This window comes from Astatotilapia calliptera, chromosome 20 (genome assembly GCF_964374335.1).
Source record: "Astatotilapia calliptera chromosome 20, fAstCal68.1, whole genome shotgun sequence".
Taxonomy (NCBI): Eukaryota; Metazoa; Chordata; class Actinopteri; order Cichliformes; family Cichlidae; genus Astatotilapia; species Astatotilapia calliptera.
This window is the reverse complement of record NC_137441.1, coordinates 852,501-875,943: the sequence shown is the minus strand read 5'-3', so window position 1 is coordinate 875,943 and position 23,443 is coordinate 852,501. Positions and strand designations below refer to the sequence as shown.

At 51.4% G+C, this 23,443-nt stretch overlaps 1 protein-coding gene across 3 annotated transcripts in view; it reads right to left on the bottom strand.

Moving 5' to 3' along the window:
- lama5 (laminin, alpha 5) overlaps positions 1-23,443 on the bottom strand; it is a 75,294-nt gene that overhangs the window by 28,161 nt on the left and 23,690 nt on the right. For 2 of the 3 annotated variants that reach the window (XR_003270857.2, XM_026154944.2), the window contains exons 3-34: positions 22,295-22,412; positions 21,278-21,396; positions 20,832-21,002; positions 19,693-19,790; positions 15,228-15,343; positions 13,544-13,662; positions 13,378-13,468; positions 13,157-13,291; positions 12,553-12,612; positions 12,195-12,335; positions 11,736-11,873; positions 11,327-11,461; positions 9,588-9,722; positions 9,161-9,298; positions 7,897-7,949; positions 7,569-7,668; positions 6,299-6,351; positions 6,005-6,110; positions 5,838-5,937; positions 5,451-5,607; positions 4,791-4,929; positions 4,147-4,280; positions 3,840-3,943; positions 3,558-3,711; positions 3,323-3,486; positions 3,111-3,219; positions 2,738-3,034; positions 2,406-2,532; positions 1,743-1,882; positions 1,508-1,623; positions 1,218-1,426; positions 758-959 (exon numbers count right to left, since the gene is read on the bottom strand). Coding sequence is in view for 2 of the 3 variants with exons in the window: in XM_026154944.2 (XP_026010729.2) it covers positions 758-959; positions 1,218-1,426; positions 1,508-1,623; positions 1,743-1,882; positions 2,406-2,532; positions 2,738-3,034; positions 3,111-3,219; positions 3,323-3,486; positions 3,558-3,711; positions 3,840-3,943; positions 4,147-4,280; positions 4,791-4,929; positions 5,451-5,607; positions 5,838-5,937; positions 6,005-6,110; positions 6,299-6,351; positions 7,569-7,668; positions 7,897-7,949; positions 9,161-9,298; positions 9,588-9,722; positions 11,327-11,461; positions 11,736-11,873; positions 12,195-12,335; positions 12,553-12,612; positions 13,157-13,291; positions 13,378-13,468; positions 13,544-13,662; positions 15,228-15,343; positions 19,693-19,790; positions 20,832-21,002; positions 21,278-21,396; positions 22,295-22,412 (4,178 nt within the window). In the remaining variant the exon portion in view is untranslated. Of the gene's footprint in view, positions 1-757; positions 960-1,217; positions 1,427-1,507; positions 1,624-1,742; positions 1,883-2,405; positions 2,533-2,737; positions 3,035-3,110; positions 3,220-3,322; positions 3,487-3,557; positions 3,712-3,839; positions 3,944-4,146; positions 4,281-4,390; positions 4,521-4,790; positions 4,930-5,450; positions 5,608-5,837; positions 5,938-6,004; positions 6,111-6,298; positions 6,352-7,568; positions 7,669-7,896; positions 7,950-9,160; positions 9,299-9,587; positions 9,723-11,326; positions 11,462-11,735; positions 11,874-12,194; positions 12,336-12,552; positions 12,613-13,156; positions 13,292-13,377; positions 13,469-13,543; positions 13,663-15,227; positions 15,344-19,692; positions 19,791-20,831; positions 21,003-21,277; positions 21,397-22,294; positions 22,413-23,443 lie in introns of all 3 variants that reach the window. The other variant, XM_026154945.2, reaches the window with a different exon arrangement.

The window sequence follows — 23,443 nt, the reverse complement described above, 5'->3', positions numbered from 1 at the left end:
GTGTGTGAGAAGTGAGGAAAGACACCTACAGCTGCAGTCTAGGGTAATAACACTGTTCACCACAAGGTGGTGCACTGGGTCAGCGTGAGCTTGATTACATTAGATCATTAACAAGCTGTTCTCTTGTGTGATGGCAGCCTTAGGAAAGGAGGCGGAAGAGAAATGAGGTTATAAACAAAATAAACTTTAGAGCTTTTTATTGTCATTGTGCGGTTTCTTGCACAGTGAACCACAAAGGTGCAAAAGTAAAGAAAACAATATACAACGAGGAAAAAAAGCAAAATCTATGTATAGATATATGTGAGTAAACTATATACATGGTGTATGCGTAGAAACACTGAAACAGAAACATTGTGGGGCTGTATACAGGGCAGTTATATAATATATTAAATAAATAAATAAGAGTGGAGGGGCTATGCTCATTTGGGGTGGGGATGGTAATTCCACTGAGACCAAAATGTTGCACAGAACAAGGAAAGACTGAGATATTGCACATGAGATGGCAGCAACATAGTTGATCTGCCCCCTGGTGGTGAAAACGTGCATAACGGACACGAGAGAGGTATCAATCTGAAATTGAGCTATCCAAAAAAACCTCGGAGTTTGTAAAATTATAGAAACTTCACAAAGAAATGTTGCAGAGGATCAGGCAGTCGGAAAGTTTAAACCTGGCAGCTTCAGAGAGCACACAGCCACCGGAGCGAGACAAACACACACAACCCCTCTTTGTCCTGAGGTCGCTTCCTGTTCGTCTTACCTGCACTGCCCACTGAGCGTGTCGCAGCTCACATCGGGCGCGATGATGCCAGCGTGAGAGCAGTTGCAGACCTCGCAGCCCACCAGCGGGTGGCAGCCAAACGTCTGAGGCTCGCACTCGTTGCATTCTGGGAGGACGGTCCTCGGCGGGCAGATGCAGTCCCCCGTCACCGGCTCGCACAACCTCGAACCGCAGTCACAGGCTGCAGGTGACACGGGAAGGTGAGTGAGAGCAGGAACACAAGGGAGCGAGACAGGAAAAACCCCACGCGCCTTCTTCACAGCAAAATAAAAGTTTTATGAATAAATAAGTGTGAATCTCGGACGCCGTCCCTGCAGCGTTTCATCGCGCAGCCTTACACTCGTCTGCACACTTCAGTTGTTCCATTTTTCTGCTTAAAGACGACTTGAAAATACAGGAAAGGTGAGATGGTGAATGATCTGTTCAGGCGAACACTCACGTCTGCAGTTGGGGAATCCCCAGTAACCCGTGGCACACGTGGAGCAGTCTCGTCCAATCACGTTGGGCCTGCAGCGACACTGACCGCCAAAGCGTTCGCAGGTGTCGCTCTCAGCTCCGACTTCGTGGCAGGCACAGGGCAGCGCGCCGTTGTTGACGAAGGCTGACAGAGATATGGCCGAGCTGAGGCAGAACGGCGAGGAGGAGGGACTGCGGGAGAGAGGAAGAGTTCACACCTGTGGGGATGACGCTAACACGCTAAACTACTGCCCAGCATCTTCACCCGCTCACCTGATGTAAAAGCTGTTTTGACCGCAGAGTCTGATGAAGTCGTAGGATTTGTCCAGCGGCTCCTCGCTCAGGTAGCTGGAGCTGTAGCTCGACTCAGGAACAACCAGCAGGTAATCCTGCAGACACGAGGAAGAACGTCAGCTGCTGCCTCATCTCCACCTCAAAGGAAAAAACTATCCCTGAACGTCATTCTGCAGCATCAAGCGTAGCTGTGATGCAGAGCAGCGACACTGACCAGCCACAGCGTCTTCCCCACGGGTATCTGCACCGTGACGAGTAGCTCGTGGTCCGTCACATCCAGAATGATCTGATTCTCCGACACCAGGACGTCACGGCAGCCGTAAGCGTGAGGACAGAACGAGGCGTTGACGTGTCCTGAGAAACAGGAACAAAATAGAGCCAATCATCAGCCCCCAGCACCAGAAGCTGCAGTTCCTCTGATGCCCAGCAGAGGCAGCAGTGAGTCAGTCCCACAGGCTTCTAAATGATTTTAAGCCTAAAAGTTTGCATTATTGGGGGCGTGGCCTCTGTTACTGACAGGCGGCTGTAGCTGCTAGCTGTCTGCTAGCTTCACCTGACCTCTGGGCCTGTTTGTGCTGTTGGAGCCTTCAGGAGCATTTTTAGTGACATCATGTGACCAATAACAGGGCGGAGCTCCAGTTTTGATGCACAGTGAGATTCATGATTTTGATTGGATGTTACTGATTAGCAGGTATCGCTGTGTGTGTGATGCACATGCAGTCTGAACATGTTTCATTACAGCTTTGAAAACTGAGCCTCAAACTCCAGCCACAGGTTTATGTCCATCTTTTATATACAGTCTGTGGTGAGAATAACCTGACTAGCTTGTCATCACTGACGGTGATGCAGCAGATCCAGGATCAGACTGTGTCCTTACCCTGCCAGATCCGCCCCCCGTTAATGAAGACCTGTACGGGGTAGGTGGGGTGCAGAGGCTGGTGGTAGTGGAGGATGAAAACGTAGCGGCCGAGGGCATGGACCCGGGCAGAGTACATCACTGCATTCTGGGTAAAGGAGGCGACGGGAGAGGAATGATTACGGTGTCAGACACATTCGTGGGATTTTTATCGATCCTTTAAAATGTGTGCACGTCTCAGTCGGGTTCTGTAACTCCGTTATGTTTCACCTGAGATAAAAACGGATCGCGTGCGACGTCACGCATATCTAAACTAAACACCCCCCAACAACACGCCCCATCACCATCAGTACCTGCAGCGAGTCCAGCCGCACGTGGTCGGTGTTTTCCGCTCCGAACGGCGGTCTCTCCAATCCCATCCAGTCTGGCTCCTCTCTCAGAGGAGGCGCAGCAGCAGGGGAGGCGGGCTCCTGCAGGGTGGAGGAGCTCTGGCCCTCCTTCAGGAACAGAGAGTCTGACGGGGTCAGGAAGCGTGAGGGGACGCAGGAGGAGCTGTCAGGTGAGAAGTGTCCGTGCGTGCTGATGCAGTGGACGCGCGGGGCTACGTGCTCCATGCTGAACTGCTGTCTGGGCACCAGGTACACTTTGTGCTGAAACACATGTGCAACACGCATTAGGATCGAGCTGATCAGGTGACCGATCATGTGATGCGAGAGTGACTCTCACCAGGAAGAAGGTGGCTCGGTCAGCGGTCAGCTGGATCTCTGCGTCTGAGGGGAGGGAGAAGACCGCCACTCTGTTCCGCTCGTCGACGGCCACGACTCGACACAGGAAGCTACACACGCACGCACGCACACACATTTAAATGACTTAGCATGAGGCAGCGCGCTTTCAAACACGTCCTTCTCTGTAGTGGGGGGAGGAGCCTTGCAGCTTACCTGTATCTGCACTGCAGCAAGGTGACTCTGTGTCGGTGCGTTCTCGCTCCCGGCACGTTGACAGTGACGGACAGCGTCTGAGGAAGCTCTTCTTCGCTGGAATACTCGAGGACCAGGACGTAGTCGCCCAGAGACGAGAGGCGCCCTCGCAGCTCGACGCTGATCTGCGCAGAAACCGAAGACGTTAATTTAACCTGCACGTTTCACCTGTGGACACATTTCACGGCTGTCTTACATCCAAACCGCTGCAGACGGCCATGTCGGGGTGACGCGGGGAAACCTTCTCGGTCGGGCAGGGGCGGGGCAGGTGGTTGTCGTTGCGGCAGCTGGCATCGTTGCCCGAGATGGAGGGGAAGGAGTCCAGAGACAGGTACTTGTAGAGCAGACAGCTGAGAGAGAGACACACACATCAACGCATCTAAACATCTGCTCCTCCCTCCGGGCTCGCGCCAGGGATGTGTGTAAACACGACGCTACAGAACCACTAACAAAAGATGAATGACGTGAGCGTATTTACTTCTGGCTGGCGTCGGGGGCGGGGCTGTAGGTGCAGGGCTCGCTCACTCTGATCTGCAGGATGGGAGCTTCGTAGTAGGCGCTGGGCAACAGCACCAGGTAATCCTGCAGGATAGAGCAGCAAAAGTCATTCCCTGTGCACACGTGGTGAGGGGAGCAGCACGGAGGCCTCCTCACTGGGGTGGCGGTGGGTTGCAAAGTGGTTTACAGGTGTGCAGCAGCAGCTTACACAGCCTCATTCTCAGAATTACAAACAGCTGAGCCATGATTTGTCACCACCTGTGTATTTGCACGTGTTTGCGTCTCACCAGCAGGACTCCCTCCGCCTCGATCACCACGGTCCAGGTTCCCGGGTTCAGCACGAAGGGCTCCACAAAGGGAACGTTGACGAAGGTCGGCTCCACGCTGGGAGCGAAGACGATCGGCTTGGACTGTTCGGAGCCTTGGACACAAACCGAGACGTTAGGAATGAGCACAACACGCATTCCTCCCCTCTGCTGCTCTGCTACTCAACTTCTACTGATACTTTCATGCGATTGGTGGAGAACCTACCTCTGCGGCTGCCCTGATAGGCTGTTATTTTACCCTTGGTGGTGGTGCCCTCAGAGCTTATGTATCTGAGGATGAAACGAGTCAGATAGACGTCTGCCTCGCTCATATAAACCTGAAGCCTCACCGCAGTCTACGAGGACATCGTCCAAACAGAGGACAGGAGGGAGGGGAGAGGGAGGTTGGAGGGCAGACAAGATCAACATTTGTCCTCAAATCCCTGAAACCTGCACTGATCTGTGGCCCTGAGGAAAGACACGGCGCCGCCACCACCAGCAGCCAAACGCAGCCGAAGCGCAGAGACCGAAGCGTCGCGAGGAAATCGAGAGAGAGTAAGAAGACTTCCCACCTCTCCTGATTCCTGCGCTGCCATGGAAACACAGAGTCCCCTCCCAGCACTTACAGTTCCCGCAGTGGTGGCTCCGGCCATCCTCCACGACCGTCATCCGGCCCCAAACATCCGAACCTCGCCGGTTAACATAACGCAGCACCACAAAGAAGACGTCCGGAGAGTCGACCGACACCGACACCAACACCTTCGACTACCAAGGGAGCAGAGAGCAGGACGAGGAGCAAAGTAGAGGATCAGAGGAGGCGCACAGAGCGGAGGAAAGAGAAGGAGGAAGACGAGGGGCAGGAGAAGGAAGAGCAAAAGAGACGCTGAGTAAAGGAGGCAGAGACGACAGAAAACACCGACACAGAAACCAGGACAAAGCGACATAATACAGTCTGTCTGCTACGCTCACACGGGACAGGAAGCAAACATTTGAAATGCATGCAAGAGCTGAGACGCAGTCCTGCGACATGTCCCAACAACATGCAGCTGGGCCACAGTAACATAATTACACAATAACTGCACACACTCACACATTATTTTAAACAACGTCAATCAGATCCTTCCAATAAGGATGAAAAACATCCTACAGCTCATGTGTGTCTGCTGTTCCTCTGCCGTCCAGCAGAGGCAGCACTGAGTCAGTGTTTGGTGGATAATCTTCTCTACAATCGAGTTTGCACCATTAGGGGTGTGGCCAACAGAAAAGGTCAAAGGTTATGGTCCTACCTGAATTGGGGACATCTGAGCATAACCTCTCCAGCTGAAGTTGGGGAACTCTTGGGGGTTGTAGCCGAATCTCACCGGCCGGCCGTCCAGCATGCTTCCCTCCTCAATCTCAAACTTCAGGTGATGGAGGTCAGGGAAGTAGTGATCCGGACGAGGTCTGCCGGCACAGGAAGTTCAATGAAGTGAAACGCACAGGCATGCTGGGATGAAACACGGACTGAAGAACTACAGAAACTCAGGCCGTGACGACCCGAGGCAACGACAGACATCTCTACATTTAACCACATCTGTCTGTTACAGGAGACTAGAACTATGGGAAATGGAGTCCTAACTTAGCTTCACTGCAGTTAAACTTCCTGAAATCTGTCTGAGGTGTGCTGAACTCACAGGTTACACTTTGGCCCCTCCACGCTGGGTCTGCAGCGACAGTGGCCGCTCCTCTCGCCGCACGAAGGACCCACGGCGCCACCGATGTCACACTGACACCCTGAAAAAACAACAGGTTAACAGTTGAAACAGCACACCTGTACCTGAGTGCTCAGAGCACCGCTCACCCCGGCAGCCAAAGTAGTCGCTCTCCTGCAGGTTGAAGAAGCCATCTTTGCAGGTGGAGCAGGTTCCGCTGCAGACGTTGGGCTTACAGTGGCACTGACCGCTCTCCTGCACACACCAACAAACCATCTCAACCATTAGCATGACAACAGCAGCAGCCAGGACTTTATTAGAGAAAGGGAACGAATACAGGAAAAAAAACCCAAACAGGCAGCGACCTCCTGCAACCGCTCACCGACCAATCAGTGAACAAACATTCACTAACACCACAGGTTACCTGAGGTCAGCTGACTCACCTGAGCACACTCGGCCACGGCGCTCACCGTCCCCGCCACGTTACACTCACAGTCTGCAGAGAAACAACCTCAGGTTACTCTGTGTGTGTGTGTTCCTGTCTAGCTATCTTTGTGAGGACCGAAATCTGCATTCTACCATACTTGTGAGAACCAACAATCACTTGTGCGGACACGAGGGATGGGTCCCGGTATCCAGTGCCATGATGGCACCTGTTCTGACATAAACGGTAGTAACCAGACCGAAAAGCAGCGCACATTTCGGTGCTTTTTTTTCCTGAGCTGTGATACACTTTGGATTCTAGATAATCGTTTTACCTTTCCAAGGATAGTAGGCGGGCCCAGGTACGTGCGTTCTTTTAGAGCAGCGCTAAAAATGCCCAAGGCGAAGCAGTCAAAAGTCTGGCTGTACTTCACAGCAAAAGATGCAAACTCAGCAGCAACAAGTGCTTTAAGCTGATACTGTGATACTGTCAAAGGAGGTAACACCTCGAATCTAATGAAACACCTGGCGACGTATAGCGTTTTTTTAAAAGCCGAGAAATGAACCGTATTTGATAGCTTGCTGCGAGACCTCACACCGAGCACATCTACTGTGGGTGTGGTGCCTGTTATCGGACCCGGAGTTAGAACATCCCCCAAAAACATGAAGAGGAGAGTCCTGGCCCCTAGCCCTGCCAGTGTAGCAGAAATGATGATGATGCAGCAGCAGCTGTTCTTCTCTGCGTGAGTAGCTTCATGTTGTTCGTGTGTAATTTACGTTGAGTAGGCTAACCACGTTATTACATTAATGCATGTAAGGTGAACTAGCAAACACCATCATAGCTACATGCGGCTGTCTTCTTGTTTGATGGCAGATACTCCCTTCACCCTGGACAAAAAGGCTAAAATGACCAAAGAAAAAGAGGAAAACAGCTGAACATGAGAGGTTTTGGACAAAGTTTGTGTTCTCCATTCTTTAAGCACCGGCACCGTTTCAAAAGTACTGGTTTGGCACTGGTATCGGATAAAACCTAAACGATACCCATCCCTAGCGGACACACACACCGGTCCTCACAAGTTTGAAGCCTTTTTGAGGCTCAAAATGTGGTTTTAGTGTCAGGGTTACAATTAGGTTATGGTCAGGTTTAGGGTCAGGTATTCATTTTTAATGGTTAAGGTTAGGGCTAGGGAAAGCATTACGTCAATAAAGGTCCTCACTAAGATAGCTAAACGTGTGTGTGTGTGTGTGTGTGTGTGTGTGTGTGTGTGTGTCTGTGTCTGTCTGTCTTACTGGAGCAGCCTTCAGGTGTGTCCGGGGACAGGTTCCAGTACAGAGGTTTGCAGGTGTCACAGGCCAGGCCCCCCACGTGGAGACGGCACTCACAGCGGCCCTGAGGGAACCAATCACAGCAAAGTTCAATACACCTGTTTCTCCTTACAAAGCATGCAGGTGCAGCCTACCTGCTTATCAGTCGCTGTTTATAGAGACGTCAGAGTGCAGGTGGAGGTTAGCCTCCTCTGCTCCACCTGACCCTCACAGCACTGCTTTGCTGCAGCCTCAACACACACACACACCCTTTCACATCATCTGTGATCGAGAAGCCAAACACAGGACTCACCAGAGGAGGCGCTACGGTGGTCTGAACAGAGCCGGCAGGATGGCAGCTTCCAGCTTTAACGACAGAGAAAAGCCATCACACAGCAGCAAACACTTCATCACAGCACAGAAACAGCTTTAGTGAAGGTTACAATGATCTTATGGCCTCTGACAGTGGACTCATCTCTGTGCTTGTCCTGCTAGACCTCAGTGCAGCGTTCGATACTGTTGTAGGAAGGAATACTTCAAGGACCTCTTAATCCCACTTCTGTAGAGGAGGCAGAGTCTAAGGACAAAGGTGACGACTCTCCATCACTGGGGGCGTGGTCACTGAGGCAGGCAAATAACTGCAGCGCCCCTGGGGGGTGAGCTTCGCCCTGCGAGCCTGAAGGCTCTGGATGTCGTCGGCTGTCCTGGCTGACACGCCTCGACAATGCTGCGTGGAGATCAGGGGCGGTGCCTCAACTGAGGTGTTGTTCCCATCTTTGGGAGGGTGGACAGGAGGTGCACCAGCTACAGGGGGATCACACTCCTCAGCTTCCCTGGTAAAGTCACGGAGAGCCTGTCCGTCGCTCAGACCTTGGATTCAGGAGGCACAATGCGGTCGTGCAACACCGGACCAGTTCTATACTCTTTCGAGGATAGTTGAGGGAGCGTGGGAGTTTGTCCCGCCAGTCTGCGCAGGGTGCTTTGGGAGTATGCGGTGTCGGCGGGAACCCTTCAGTTACAGGATCAACCGCAGATTAACCGATGGAAAATTCCACATTTTCAGCTTGGAATCGTGAATTTATATTCTTTTGTGTTTTTGTCAAATTTTATTTGATTAAATCAGGAAAAATGTTAAAGTCTGCATGAACCCCAGTCTGCTGCTCACAGGGCGGGGCATCAGCACACACCTGAAGCACAGGTATCACAGTCGGAAACTTGGACTGGTATGTCTCTTTTCCTTTTTAGCAAACTCATTTACGTGAACGTCAGCTGTTAATAAAGACGAGTTACTGAGCACGAGTGGATTCAGAGCTGCAGCTGTCAGAGCCAACAGACACACTGCTGGTGTTTACTGTGTGTGTGTGTGTGTGTGTGTGTGTGTGTGTGTGTGCGCGTGTATGTGTATGTATGTGTGTGTGTGTGTATGTGTATGTATGTGTGCGTGTGTGTGTGTGTGTGTGTGTGCGCGTGTGCGTGTGTATGTGTATGTATGTGTGTGTGTGTGTGTATGTGTATGTGTATGTATGTGTGTGTGTGTGTGTGTGTATGTGTGTGTGTGTGTCTGTGTGTGTGTTTACCTTGGCATGTGGGGAAGCCGTAGGCACCGTGTGCACAGCTGTCACACCTGAGTCCCACCACGCTGGGCAGACACACACACTGTCCCGTCAGCTGGTCACAGCTGGAGTAACGTGAACCTTCAGGAGAGCACTGACAGGCTGGAACACACGCACACACACACACACACACACACACACACACACACACACACACACACACACACGCACACGCACATGCACACACACACGCACGCACATGCACACACACACACGCACGCACATGCACGCACACACACGCGCACACATGCACGCACACGCACGCGCACACATGCACACACACGCACGCACACACGCGCACACACACGCGCACACACACACGCACACACACGTCATTCGTCTGTTTCATGTAGTTTTACCTTTGAAACACAAAACCATGTCTTTGTCTTACGTGTACAGCTGGGGTAACCGTAGTAACCAGGAGCACACTGGTCACATGACGCTCCGCTGTAATTGGGCCGGCAGTGGCAGTGACCTGACGCGGTGCAGCTGGAGTCCAGAGAGGTGCGAGGATCACAGGTGCACTCTGGGAGAAGCAGAGATGAACGTCAGTGAGGTAAGGAGCAGAGACGGTTCAAACGTGATCTCCACCTCAGTGGAAGTTCACAGAAGACACAAACACAACCGTGCAGCAGTGCAGAGCGCACAGCTACACCGGAGACACCAGACTGCCACCTCCACGGGACCGGGCTCAGCTGTACATCTAAAGGTCAAAGGTCACTCTTTGAGGATGCCAATGTTCACATGTTGGACAGAGAAGACAGAGGAGTGGACGAAGCATCTATGTCCACTGTGAACCACCATCTTTGAACAGAGGGTGGGGCTCACTGTCTGCCATCTATAATCCAGACGCCTTAACGCCCACTCACATCCTGGGTCATCTGACCTCAGTGAGTCACATGATAGGGCGGGGCTAGGTTTCACAGCAGGTTCACCTGAAACTTCTGCTGATCGTGACCTACACCTGTTTTCACACCTTGGCTCGTGGGATTATGTAGATCAGTGGCCTCGAGGGCCGGCGTCCTGCAGGTTTTAGGCGAGTTTATTTGTATAACACAATTCAACAACAAGGTGATTCAAAGCGCTTTACAGAGACATTAGAAACACAAACAATAAAAAGCATGATTTAAAATTGATTAAAACAAGCAAACAAACAAACTAATAAACAAACAAACAAAACAGTAGATAAAATCAAAACAGATAAAATCAGAACAATAGATAAAATCAGTAGTTAAATGTAAGTTTTGAAATTTAAGCTTAAAGTGTGGATTTGGTGCTTTATTCAAATGCAGCTGAGAACAGGTGAGTCTTCAACCTGGATTTAAATAAACTGAGTGTTTCAGCTGATCTGAGGCTTTCTGGGAGTTTGTTCCAGATATAAGGAGCATAAAAGCTGAATGCAGCTTCTCCGTGTCTGGTTCTGACTCTGGGAACTGATAAAAGACCGGATCCAGATGACCTGAGGGATCTGGATGGTTCATACTGGGTCAGGAGGTTTTAGATCTCACCCTGGGTCAACACACCTGAATCACATGCTTAGTTCGTCACCAGGACATGTTGAGGAGCTAATTTATCCATTTAAATCAGCTGTGATGGATCAAGAACACGTCTAAAACCTGCAGGACACCGGCCCTCGAGGCCTGGAGTTCGCCACCCCTGATATAGAGGATCAATACGGGGTCCATGTCCCTCTTTGGGACACTCCCATAGGTCTTAAATCTGGGACCACCAGTTGTTGTTAGAGCTGAAGAAGCTTCTCGGATGAAACGTCTTCGGCTGCTTAGACTACGATGAGCTGGATGACTGAGAAGCTTCACAGACCATCAGTCAGCACTTGTAAAGTAGGACGATGCTGTGCAGCTCGTGGCAGACGCGCACCGCTGCTGAGTAAATGTGGGGGTGTTTCATTAAAAACATGCAGCTGGTGTGATGTTTGGCTCCTCTCAGTCTCACCTTTCCACTTGGTCCAGGATTAAACTACAACCCTGACCCAGAGGTGTCCTTCTTCATTAGACGCTTCTGAGCCTTTTTTCACGTAAACTGTTGAACTCCAGTGAAATTTAACGATGCGGTGTAACACCTCGTAAGAAGGGTGTGGTCAGTGTTTCCATGTGTGCCAGGTTCTCTCACCTTTACAGTCGGGGTAGGAGTGGAATCCAGATCTGCACTGCTCACATCGAGGACCCTGAAACTCCGGTCTGCACAGACAGCGCCCGGCGGCGTCGCAGCCTTCGGGGAGAGAGCCGAGCGAGCTGCATCCACACACTGCAAACACAGCCGACGCACAACGAGACGGTGAGCTACGGCTGCTGAGTGCACGTAAGGCCGTTCAGTTTACACCTGCGCGAGCTCTGTGACGAGCTCGCTGTGGTGTGGCGCAGACTGTGACTGCAGCGTGGGCTCGCGGGATTATTACACACTGTCACTACGCTCACGTATGAGCTCCAGCTGAACGACACGCTGAGCTACACGCGTGCTGGAGGTGATGAGGAGATCTCTGAGTGTAACTGAGAGTCCGGGTCTGATGGGCGGGACTTACGCTGGCACAGCGGGTAGCTGAAGTAGCCCGGAGCACACCGATCGCACTGAGGACCCAGGAACCCGCCGCGACACACACCGTGACCGGTGACCTCGTCACATGACCCGTCCAGGCAGCCAGGCCCTGCACACTGACAGGCTGCGCACACACACACACACACACACACACACACACACACACACACACACACACACACACACACACACACACACACACACACACACACACACGTTGTGTTTGTGGATTACTGAAACAAGCAGGACGTCGTCCCCTGGGCTCTGTGATTGGACGGCTGTGAGTCATCAGATCACAGGTGTGACTGTGGGAGATGGGTGGAGTTTGTGATGTCAGCTCAGTTGGAGATGGGTGGAGATGAAAATGCTGCTTTTTGCAGCTCGTGTGTTTCGTGCAGCCGTGCGGATGTTCCTGACGTGTTAGGCTTAAATGTGCACGTCTCACCCTCACAGCTGAGCCCGTAGAAGCCCGGCGCGCAGGCGTCGCAGTGGTCTCCGGTGAAACCCGGTTTGCAGATGCAGGTCCCGGTCCGAGGGTCGGCCCTGCACGAGTTCTCCACGGTTCCTGCGGCGCTGCACTCGCAGTCTGCACACAGAACACAGCCTCGCTTAGACGTTCCTCTCAGTGAACTCACCTCAGGCTCCTCCTGCAAACCTGAGCGAGTGGCTGCAGGAGAGCGTGGAACATCCACGCTGAAGTCAAGGTCAGCTGACAGATCTGTGTTTATCAGTGAAACCGTCTGTGCACTAAACACATCACTTATATTTAGCAGCACAGACACGTGTGTGTGTTGCACACTCACTGATGATCTCTCCTGCTGGTCTGGCCTCCCCGTTGATGGTGGTGGGGTGTGTGGGGCTGGCTGTAGGGCAGAGACAGCAGAGGTCAGGTTGTGTAAGCACAGCGGTGAGCCTGCTCTGATGTGATTTGTGGATGTGAATTCTTTGGTTGTGATCTGCTTTCTTCTAAATTTACAGTCATAAAAAGCTGCGATCAAACTTCTTTGGGCTCCTTTAGTGAACCTCGAATCCTCTGAGCTGTTCGGCTGTACTGTACTTATGATCGCTGCAGTTCCAATGTTAGAGGGAGTTTAGGTTAAGAGGGCTAGTCTGTCCATACGTGTTCTTCTAGTTTAACTTCCTATACTAGAGCCCCGCCCACACCTGTACCCGCCCCTCCCGTCCCTCGTGGTCCTCTGCCTGCTGCTGTGTGTCTTTGTTCCTCCCCTTTTGTTCTGGTTATGTGTCAGTCAAACAAAGTTCCTGGGTCTGCAGCACAGCGCCACCCGCAGGGCGCCCACAGCAGCTGTGTTCACAGCACCTAGTGAGTGCATTTGTTTGAGGCTGAAGCTGCAGGGAACCCTCCAGGAAGTGACCCGCTGGCTTTGAGGTGTTTGTGAAACTCACGGTAACACTCGGGGAAGCCGGTGAAGCCGGCGGCGCACGAGTCACAGTTCTCCCCGGTGTAGTTCGGTTTGCAGAAACATCGCCCGGTCAGATCCTCACAGGTACCGTCTGTAAACTCCACATCACAGTCACAGGCTGTGGGCGGGACGAGAGATTAGGAGGATGGGACTGAAGAAGATGACCTCTGTGTGTGTGTGTGTGTGTGTGTGTGTCAGGCTCACGTGAGCAGGCCAGCGGCGAGTCGATGGCGTGGTCAGGTGACCTGTAGTAGGTGGGGACGCAGCGCTGACAGTTGACTCCAGTGGTGTGATGCTGAGAGGGAAAAGTTCCCATTACAGTCAGTCATCGCAGGTCACACACTAACACAGTTTCAGGTGTGTCAGGTACCTGACAGTTGAGGCAGACTCCGCCCCCTCTGTAGTGTCCATGGATGTCGAGGCTGGCTCTCCTCTCGTCCACCTCGGGGTCATAGTAACAGTCGAAAGAGTGACGGTGGCAGTTGCAGGCTGCAGGTGAGAACACAGACAGGTGAAGACACACCTGAAGAAGAAACACTCGCAGGTGTGACCAGGATACACCTGCGCTTCATTTACATCCTCATTCACACTCGAGAGTCACTCCTGAGATTCAGAGGAAACCACGAAGCAGACACAGCTGGCTGCGTCACGCACGCACGCACGCGCACGCACGCACGCACGCGCACACACACACACACACACACACGCACACACTGTTTCATGTCTGATTACAGTCAGGCTGCTCCTCCAGCTGCTGCCACATCTGCACCATGAGCTCAGGTAGCTTCCAGGTGTGATGTTGAGGCTGTTATTCCCACACGTGAGACGAAGGCAGCAGCGTTTACCTGTGAGGAGCACACACAGTTATCCACAGTAATCCCAGAAAAACGTTCCAGCTTTGGAATGTTGTGTAAACTGCATGCTGATCCTGGGAAAGGGCGGGACGGGCGTTTCAGACATTTCTAATCTGTCTGAAACGCCCGATAACACCTGCGAGCGGTTTCTGTGGAGACAGACTCAGACGCTGCCGGCTCGGAGGAACCTGCCGTCATTATTGGGCTGCAGGATGAGGAGTGCTGGTTTATTCAGCCGGCACCGCCCGGACGCTGAGAGGCAGATAAGCGCTCCCGAGAGTCCGTCTGGACCTCTGCTGTGCTCTCCGCTATCTGGGACAAAGTTCACACGTGTCACATGTTCCACGCTAGGATTAAGTGGGGGGTTGTTCTCACACCCGAGCAGGAGCCAGCATTTAAAATAACAAGACAGGTAAGTTATTAAGGACAGTCTGTATGTTTGTGAGCGTGCTCAGGAGGCGGAGCCTCACACCTAGAACAGAAACAGCTGTTTCTGTTTTTACAGACCGACGCCTCCCCCTCTGACGGTGGCTCCGGGCTGACCCTCGGCGACCTCCGGTGACCTCACTGATACCCTTGTTGGTCTTTGTTAAATATAACTGCAGCTCTGATAACAGACGGCGCTCTCGTGTACACATAAGCAGAGCTCTGAACAGGATCAGACGCTGAGCGCCACACGATGTAGTCATTTAACCTTTGACCACTCAAAAACACACCTGAACTCTACAGATGAGGCTTTCCACAGACACAAACATGGGTGTGCCGTGGGCCCCCCACTGTCACCAATTGGAGCCAGCCTGGAGGTGGAAACAGCTGGTACAGATCCTGCTCACATCAGCTCAGTGGATGGAGACACACAGTTTACTGTTTGTGGATGGAAACCTCAACACTGACGTTTACCTGAAGCCCCCACACACAGACCTCTGAACACACACCTGGACCTACAACACCGGGCAGAAAACGAGGAACACACGCAGGCTCTTAAATCGTGGCGACTGGGCTTTCATCGAATCAGCAAAGATGGCCAGAGGACATGGGCGGAGCTGCCCGTCACAGCGGACGAGCGGCAGATTGAAAAGCCCAGCGAGGATGTTCTTAATTCACACGGACCCGCGAGGTCACCTGACCCCACGCAGGAAGCACATTTCTCTGCAGGGGTCACGACCCCGTGTGTGTGTCTGTGTGTTTGCACGCACTCACGTTCACACTCGTTGGCACTGTAGGTCGTGGCTGGTTTCCATGCCAACTGGTGGTATCCAGGGCAACACTGGTCACAAGATACGCCGCAGGTGTGATGCTGACAGTCGCACTGCAACCTGTAAACAACAGAGTGAAAGGGTTAATGCACACAGGCACGCACACACAATATGACGTCTGCATCCATGCTTCATTAAAGTACATTAAAGCCGTACTTCAGCAAAGTACTTGAGTAAAGGTACTCAGTTACAGTTTGATCTGCTTGCCCGTCACCGTCTCCGGCCACCTCGACATCTGGAGGTCAGCTGCTTCAAGGAAACGACATTAAATGGTGCGCTTCCACCTGGTTCGGTACTTCCTGTCTGGGCTCCAGCAGCTGTGCGATCACGTAAAGTGTGAGCGATAAAGCGCAGACAGAGATCGGCTCGTCAGGCGTGTTTACGGCAGGAATGCGCTGGCCTTGAACTCAATCCTCAGTCCTGTGTGTCAGTGTGTGCGATGGCTGTGTAATATCTGAGTGTGCGTTCCTGGCAAACAGCCCGAGGGCGAGTCCAGTGTGTCGCTTCTGCAGACCTCACGCCGCGCTCATCTCAGCGAGCTGAACCAACGCTGTGTGCACTGGATCTCTGCGGAGGCGAGGCCCAGCACGCTCTTCTTACACCGGATGTGTGAATAACGCAGAGCTGCAGCAGAAAGCCAGCAGAGCTTGGTGTGACAGGTGAAACCTGCTGGTCACACGTAAATATGTGACATCACACAGATGATATTTCCTGTGTGTAACCCTGACGTGTCAGAGGCGCGCTCGGCGCTGCGTGCGCTTTACAGCTGCTCTCAGATTGATGTTTGGTTTCACCTTCAGTTCAGGATCACAGCTCAGGGGCCACATCTGGATTCTTCATTCACAGCTGGTGTGTGTGTGTGTGTGTGTGTGTGTGTGTGTGTGTGTGTGGTCGCGGCACATATTCAGTGATAATCCGTCAGAACCACGAGCGCTCTGAAGCTCTGACGTGCACATCCTCAGGAGTCCACCTCGCGTCAACGCAGACTCTGCTGTGATTGGCCTGCTGATTCCAGCTGCTTCATTGAATTAATGAGAGAATAACAAACAAAGCATCCGTGTGAGCACACACTGACGATCAGAAGTGTGTCTAACCCGTCAGCGAGGTCGCCTGAGCTCTGACTTGCAGACTGTTTAAAACTCTAAAAAGCGAGCGTGCTCTGGAAGCGGCGTTCAGCTCCTTCAGCTGTGGCAAACTGTGGGTATGACGAGCATTCGGGTATTTTAAACAGAGGCACGGAGCAGGCGTGTGGTTTATGTTCTTATCAAAATGTTCAAACATTCCAATAATGGGATGAATGAGGGTCGGCGAACACGTCCGGGAACCAGAGCAGGTCGTGTCTTTGGCTGCGGTGTGCAGACAGGCGTCAGAGCGATAAAGGAATTTGAATAAATCTCTCCTGACCTCGCTTTGTGTCAGAGCGCAGGAATGCAGAGCAGCGTCAGCCTGGACACGTTTGAAGGCTGCAGGTGAGCAGACGCTGCACAGCTGGGCTCATCAGCAGCAGGTTAAAGGTCATAAAACACAGGAAGGGCTCTGCAACAACACAGACATGCTGCACATGGAATTTCTATTATTTTTATTGAGCCTTCATTTGACGGCAGCCCCGTCTGCTCATCTCCAGCTGCACCACTTTGTCCAGGGACACTGATGCTGCCCCGGAGTTTCATACATTGTTCTGAGCACACGAAGGCTTCAGACTGAGCCCATGGTGGAGTGCCCTCCCTCTCTCCTCCACCCTTCCTTTTCCATCACAGGTGAAGTTCCACGCTTCTCTGACTGATGAGAGACCTGGCGAGCTCAGGACTGCTGCGCTCAGCGATAAACCGCAGTTTAAACCAGGAAAGCCACCAGCGCAGCTGCACGGCGCCTGCGGCCTCTCAGAGCTGCAGCCCCGAGGACCATTTCATACAAACCCCAGCATCAGCTGAACACCACGGCACCGAGTCTGTGAGCCGGTACCTGCCCGCTACACCACGCAGACCGAAACACACTACTTCCTGCTGGGAGCGACATGTGCACTAAACTCGGTAACATCATCATATCTCTTCATTCAGTTTGGCACAAATGTCAGGAGAGCTGTGCCTGGAGCAGAGACACCAACCACACGTCCTCCCTTTCACTCACAGTCTTTATTGTCTTCAGGTTGTGCAGCAGGAAGTTTGCAGCTTCGCGCCTCTACAGATTTGAACTTCCAGCTTTGGACAGTAAATGAAACAAACTGCTGCCTGTTGAAACCACGAAACAGAAATATGAGGGAAAGCTTGAGCTCTGTCACTGATTTGTAGCCCCAGAGATTTCCTGACCTCAGGGTTAACAACTGGAAATGGAGCCACCTGGATGTCTTTATCGACTGTCAATTAACGCGCAGCTTAAATATCTCCAGGATGTCGGCGTGACGGCGGAAAGAGTCCCAGCAGCTGCGAGTGTCTCTGCTGTGCATCACATCTCCCCCTCAAATCGCAAATGAATCATGTTTAAAAGCAGCTCCGCACCAAGCTGTGTCCACACTCCCTCAATGAGTCTGTACGTGTGTGTGTGTGTGTTGACACGATGCATGGGTAATAATTTGCACTGCGCACAGGAAAGAAATGGAAAACAAACAGCAGGACTGCACGTCTGTGCATGCAGAGGAAACAGACGCGTATTCATGTTTCTGTAATGATGACAGCTAAACACCGGCTTAAGTCTTAACACACACACACACACGCACGCACGCACGCGCACACACACGCACACACAACAGCAGCCCCTCGCTCAGTTTTTGCATTTGCGCTCGCTCGCATTGTGTCGTTCGCGCTCTCAACATTTCTGCCCGTGCGCGAGCAGCTCTTTCTCTACACCGTTATATTTGTGCCACAAAACCAGCCAATCACAGACTTGGATGCAAAAAAATCTGATTGGCTGTTCTGGTCTCCAATCAGCTCGAAATGGCGAAATGCAATATCCCAGAATGCATTTCTGGATTCTGGGATATCTGGGAGCAACGCAGAGGGGCGGAGTTTGAAATATTACTCTTTCTGGGTCACAAAATAAACTTTTAAGATATTTTCATGCGAGAATGTGTCTACCCTCATTCATGCTGTGTGTTCTGTCTGCCTGTGTTTATTGTTTGTATTTTGGACGTTTGTTACTTTGAGTTCAGCATTAAAGCTGTTTGAGTTCACGTTTGTCTCCGGAGTCTGCACTTTGGGTCCTCCTCCTGCCTGCACACAGCCGTTCATATCATCTTGTCTTTATTTTTAGTTAGCGCCTTAAACACTTCAAGCTGTAAGCTAATGATAGTTATATAAGAGCAGAACGTTTTACGTCCAATGGATGATGATCTGACTAGTCAACTGTCAAAATAATCGTTTGTGGCAGCTCTGTGGGTGACAGGTGAATGAAAGATTTGACAGAGAGAGAGAGCTGTGCATGAAGTGTGATTTTTAGCATGGTGGAAGCAAAACAGCAAAGGTCAGAGTGAATCCATGATGACGTTTATCAAACGTGAAGTGTAGTTTGGATCTTCTTTTGCTGCTGGTTCAATGAATTTTGGTTGGAGAGAGATAAAACCTGCAGCTCAGAATCGAGCGTAAAAAAGACGTAAACACAGCGCAGACCCGACGCATCAGAGTCAGCGAGCTGTCGGCTTTCAGCCCCGACGGCGTGTCCGTGTACGGGCCGTCGGGTGAGAAAGCCGAGAAAGAGAACGCTGATTCTGATGCGTCGGTCCGCTCTGTGTTTACGTCTTTGAGTGGAGTCCGTTACCTGCTCTCATTCACTGTTTGGTGGTTGTTGAAATAGTTTTGTGAGCTTTAACCTGAGATTCTGGCAAAATTCATTTATATTTAAAAGTCAAATTGGTCGCACTCTAGAGCCCTGCTGTGGATCACTTCCATCTTCACAACACCTGTACAAGGGAACATGGTTCCATGACTCACCTGTTTAAGCTGGATTAAAGTTGTCATATCTGGGGGCGTGGCCTCTTTGAAAGAGTTTCCTAGTTTTGTGGTTTGGACAACTCCAGAGTGATTACGCTGCTAGCTGTAGCTCACCTGTATCTGACATCCAGGCGAGCTTTGCTCAGACGTACGTGGTGACGGAGTTTACTGAGCAGCTGCAGGTTCTGTGAGGCCATGCTGAGCTCCTCTGAATGCCAGCTGTACCCTCGTTTGCCAGCACATGCTCAAACACAGCTAGCATTTATTTCCATCGCAGGTATGCAAATTTATAAGAGCGTGGCACACAGCCAACCCTCACACAGGAGTACCTGACGCCTTTCAGATCACAGCTCCGGGGAAAGAGGTGAGTGTGTGTGTGTGTGTGTGTGTGTGTGTGTGTGTGTGTGTGTGTGTGTGTGTGTGTGTGTGTGTCTCCAAGAGACAAACACAGTGAACGAGTGTGTGTGTGTGTGAGTTAAATCTTACTTGTAGGGGTTGCTGGGGTCTTTGGCGTTGCAGGCCTCAGCATGCCCGTTGCACACACAGCGTCCTCCGATACTGATGTCTTTGATGCTGTAGTAATACTAGAACACAGATCACAGCAGGAGCTGACTCAGAAACACTGCTGGCAGCTTCAGGGTTCTCTGCTGCCTACAGTCACTTCAAAGAACAACAAGACTCATGCTGGGACAACTCACACACTGACTCTTCATCACAATTTGACACCAAGTTCTCTGCATCGCTTTCCTAAACGTCCAGATGTTGATGACGTCTCTTGTTGTGAAGGCGTATCACATCCATCCATCCAACCATCCATGCATCCATCCATGCATCCAACCATCCATGCATCCAACCATCCATCCATGCATCCATCCAACCATCCATCCATGCATCCATGCATCCAACCATCCATCCATGCATCCATCCAACCATCCATGCATCCAACCATCCATGCATCCAACCATCCATCCATGCATCCATCCATCCATCCAACCATCCATGCATCCAACCATCCATCCATGCATCCATCCAACCATCCATGCATCCATCCATGCATCCATCCATCCATGCATCCATCCATGCATCCATCCATCCATCCAACCATCCATGCATCCATCCATGCATCCAACCATCCATGCATCCATCCATGTATCCAACCATCCATCCATGCATCCATCCATGCATCCATCCATCCATCCATCCAACCATCCATGCATCCATCCATCCATGCATCCATCCATGCATCCATCCAACCATCCATGCATCCAACCATGCGTCCAACCTTCCATCCATCCAACCATCCATCCATGTCTCCATCCATCCATCCATGCCTCCATCCATGCATCCAACCATCCATCCATCCAAACATCTATGCATCCATCCATGCCTTCATCCATCCAACCATCCATGCATCCATCCATCCATGCATCCAACCATCCATCCATCCATCTTACAGCCTTGTAGGATTCATTTAACAGACTTGAGGAGCATGAGCTCATCTTTACTGTTTGTTGTGATCAGTCCAGAAAACGCAACATGTAGCAGTAAACACCCAACAGCAGCAAATCAGCAAACTATGATGTCACTGTGTGCTGACTGATGATTGGTTTGCTGCGGTGCCTTACCCTGCGGGTGACGGTGGGGTCGCGGAGCGCCTTGCCCATCAGGTGACCCAGCAGCGTGTTGGTTCTCAGGAAGCGGAGCCTGATGTTTGTGGCCTTGGTGAACTCCCTCAGTACTGGCGAGTACGAAAAGTTCATCGCCCCGGGACGGCCGTTCACCAAAGACACGACGATCTGAGGACAAAGACACGAAACCTGCAAACACCTGGCAGCTGATCGTTCCTCGGGTCAGCTGACCAATTCCTTGAACTGATGTTAGCTAACAGCTCAGAATTTCAACCTTTAGTCACTGTCTGCTTTTTTCTCACTTTCTGAGCATTATTTATCCATTTGGACCACTCGCTCGTTCCTTTGGCTGATAGATTTCTACGTCCTCCTCACTCATCTTTCTCCCAGCTAACCTGATCTCGTTACAGAGTCGTTGTAATCTGATCACGTGATTGTCTCACCTCTCCATTCTCCAGCGGCACGATGCGTGAATACTCGATGGTGCAGACGATGTCATCATCGTGGCTGATCCTCTCAATGGTGCTCTGTCCAAAACGCTCGATGCAGTCTCTCTTGGAGGCTACACACACACACACACACACACACACACACACACACACACACACGAAAACAGAAAAGTGTGAGGCGTCCTCAGGATCCACTTCAGTTGATGATTAGAGCATCTCCAAGCAGCTGCTCTCAAACCCTAACATCACAGCTGGAGTCATGTTAGTGAACACCGTTCAGCTGTTTCCACACATTGTCAACAGAAACTACAGGTGCTCATCCTCAAAAAGCTCAGAAAAGCACAGCATCACACTGTGGCTGGGCCCATAGCAGGATGCAGTGATGTCAGCAGATGTGGGAGGAGCTAAGGCAAGAAATTCACCAGTGATTGGTGGATACAGCCCTAAATTCTACATGGAAATACCCCGAAATACTGCGAGTAATCCTATGTAATGTCCGCTTCTCAGAGCTTCTGAACTATAGGCTGATCTTAGCACCAGCACCAGTTACTGCACCAGTACCAGCACAGACCCTGGTAGAAGAGAGAAAACAGAGGTGCAGAGATTATTCTGCAGCATTCTTTCAAATTAAAAGTCAAGCTAACCACATTTATGATATGAACGCCTGCATTAAGCCGTCACCTTTTCATTTATCTGCCACCACCTCAGACACCTGGTGTGAGTCTGAATGAGGCACACATCTGCTAGTTAAACATCACGCTGCGACCTGCTGGCAACAGTCCTGGAATTCCCCTCCAGCTCACCTGAACTGACGGCTGCCACAGCCAATCAGCTGGCAGGCCTGTGATGTAATGCCCCTCCCCCCGGCCCCCGGGCTGCTATTTAACTGAGGTTAGAAGAAGAGTTAGGGTGACCCACAGGAGGTCAGGACGCTGGAATCTGACAGAGTTCGGTCCTCAGCTGTCGGGGTCGTACAGGTGAACATGCATGCAAGCGTGTGCTGTTACTCACAGGCGAAGTACTGCCACGGCTGGTAGGTCTGCCCGAAGTCCACGGATCTCTCCAGAACCCAGAGGTCAGGCCGCGGAGAGTTGGCGAATTTGATCAGCACGTATGCCACGTGGAAGAGCTGCAGAGATACCGAAGAAGAAGAAACGCTGATGAAAAGCACTTTGACCTGGTTTGGACCGTCGATGGAGGAACAGCAGGACTCACTTTAAAGCAGGAAAAACAAGAAAAAACAAAACGACAAGACTAAAAGGAGGGAGAAGACGGCGCTGTTCACTGCTTCCTGGACTCTGCGTCTGCGTCAGCGCTGTGTGATGTTACAAACTCGACCCGACACCAAGCAAAGACAGCCAGTTTATACAGGGGCAGCAGTGTGCCATCATTTATGAACCATCATCAAAACCACTAAATCACTGAGATGTTGAGTTTTCACAATAATGACACAACAACATAAAAAACACCTTTCAGCTTTTAATTTCAAAAAGTTTTTCTGGCTGCAGTTCTGTCATTAGCTAACGAGCTACTGCAGCGAGGGTGGATCAGTAACCAGTACCAGGTGACTCCATCACCATCCTGTCTTTGATGTGAGCATGTTAGCTGCATCCACAGGCTGTGACAGCATCACAGCAACATCCAATCACTATCCTTCGCTCTGAGCCTCAGCTGAAGCGCAGGCTTCACTGCACAGGACTCACTGCAGCCTCTGCTGGACGCTAGAGGAACTGCAGGTTTTAGAGTTTGCGTTTGAGGTCGACGTTTGGAGAGGATGAACAGAAAATGTACTGTCACTGTGGGCGAGGATGCAGGACGTACACAGGGCCCAGGAGGCGCAACCAGAATAAAGTCACAATACAACAAAAAGATGAAAGATAAATATCAAGTATAAATATGAAGTGCACATGTATGATTCTGTAGAAAAATACTTGTAGTTTCTTGTCTAGAAAATATTAAATATAAATGCATTTTGAAGAAGAAAGAAGGAGTGGGCTGGATGGAGATGAACGTTAGAGAGCTGCTCAGGGAGACGCTGGCTTGCTCTGAGCTAAACAGCTGACCTCTGTGAGGAGGCGCACGTGTCATCAGCTGCCGTCACAGAGCTGAGCCGGAGCTCCTAACGTGCTCCTGCCGACACCTTTTCTCTTCACCCATCAC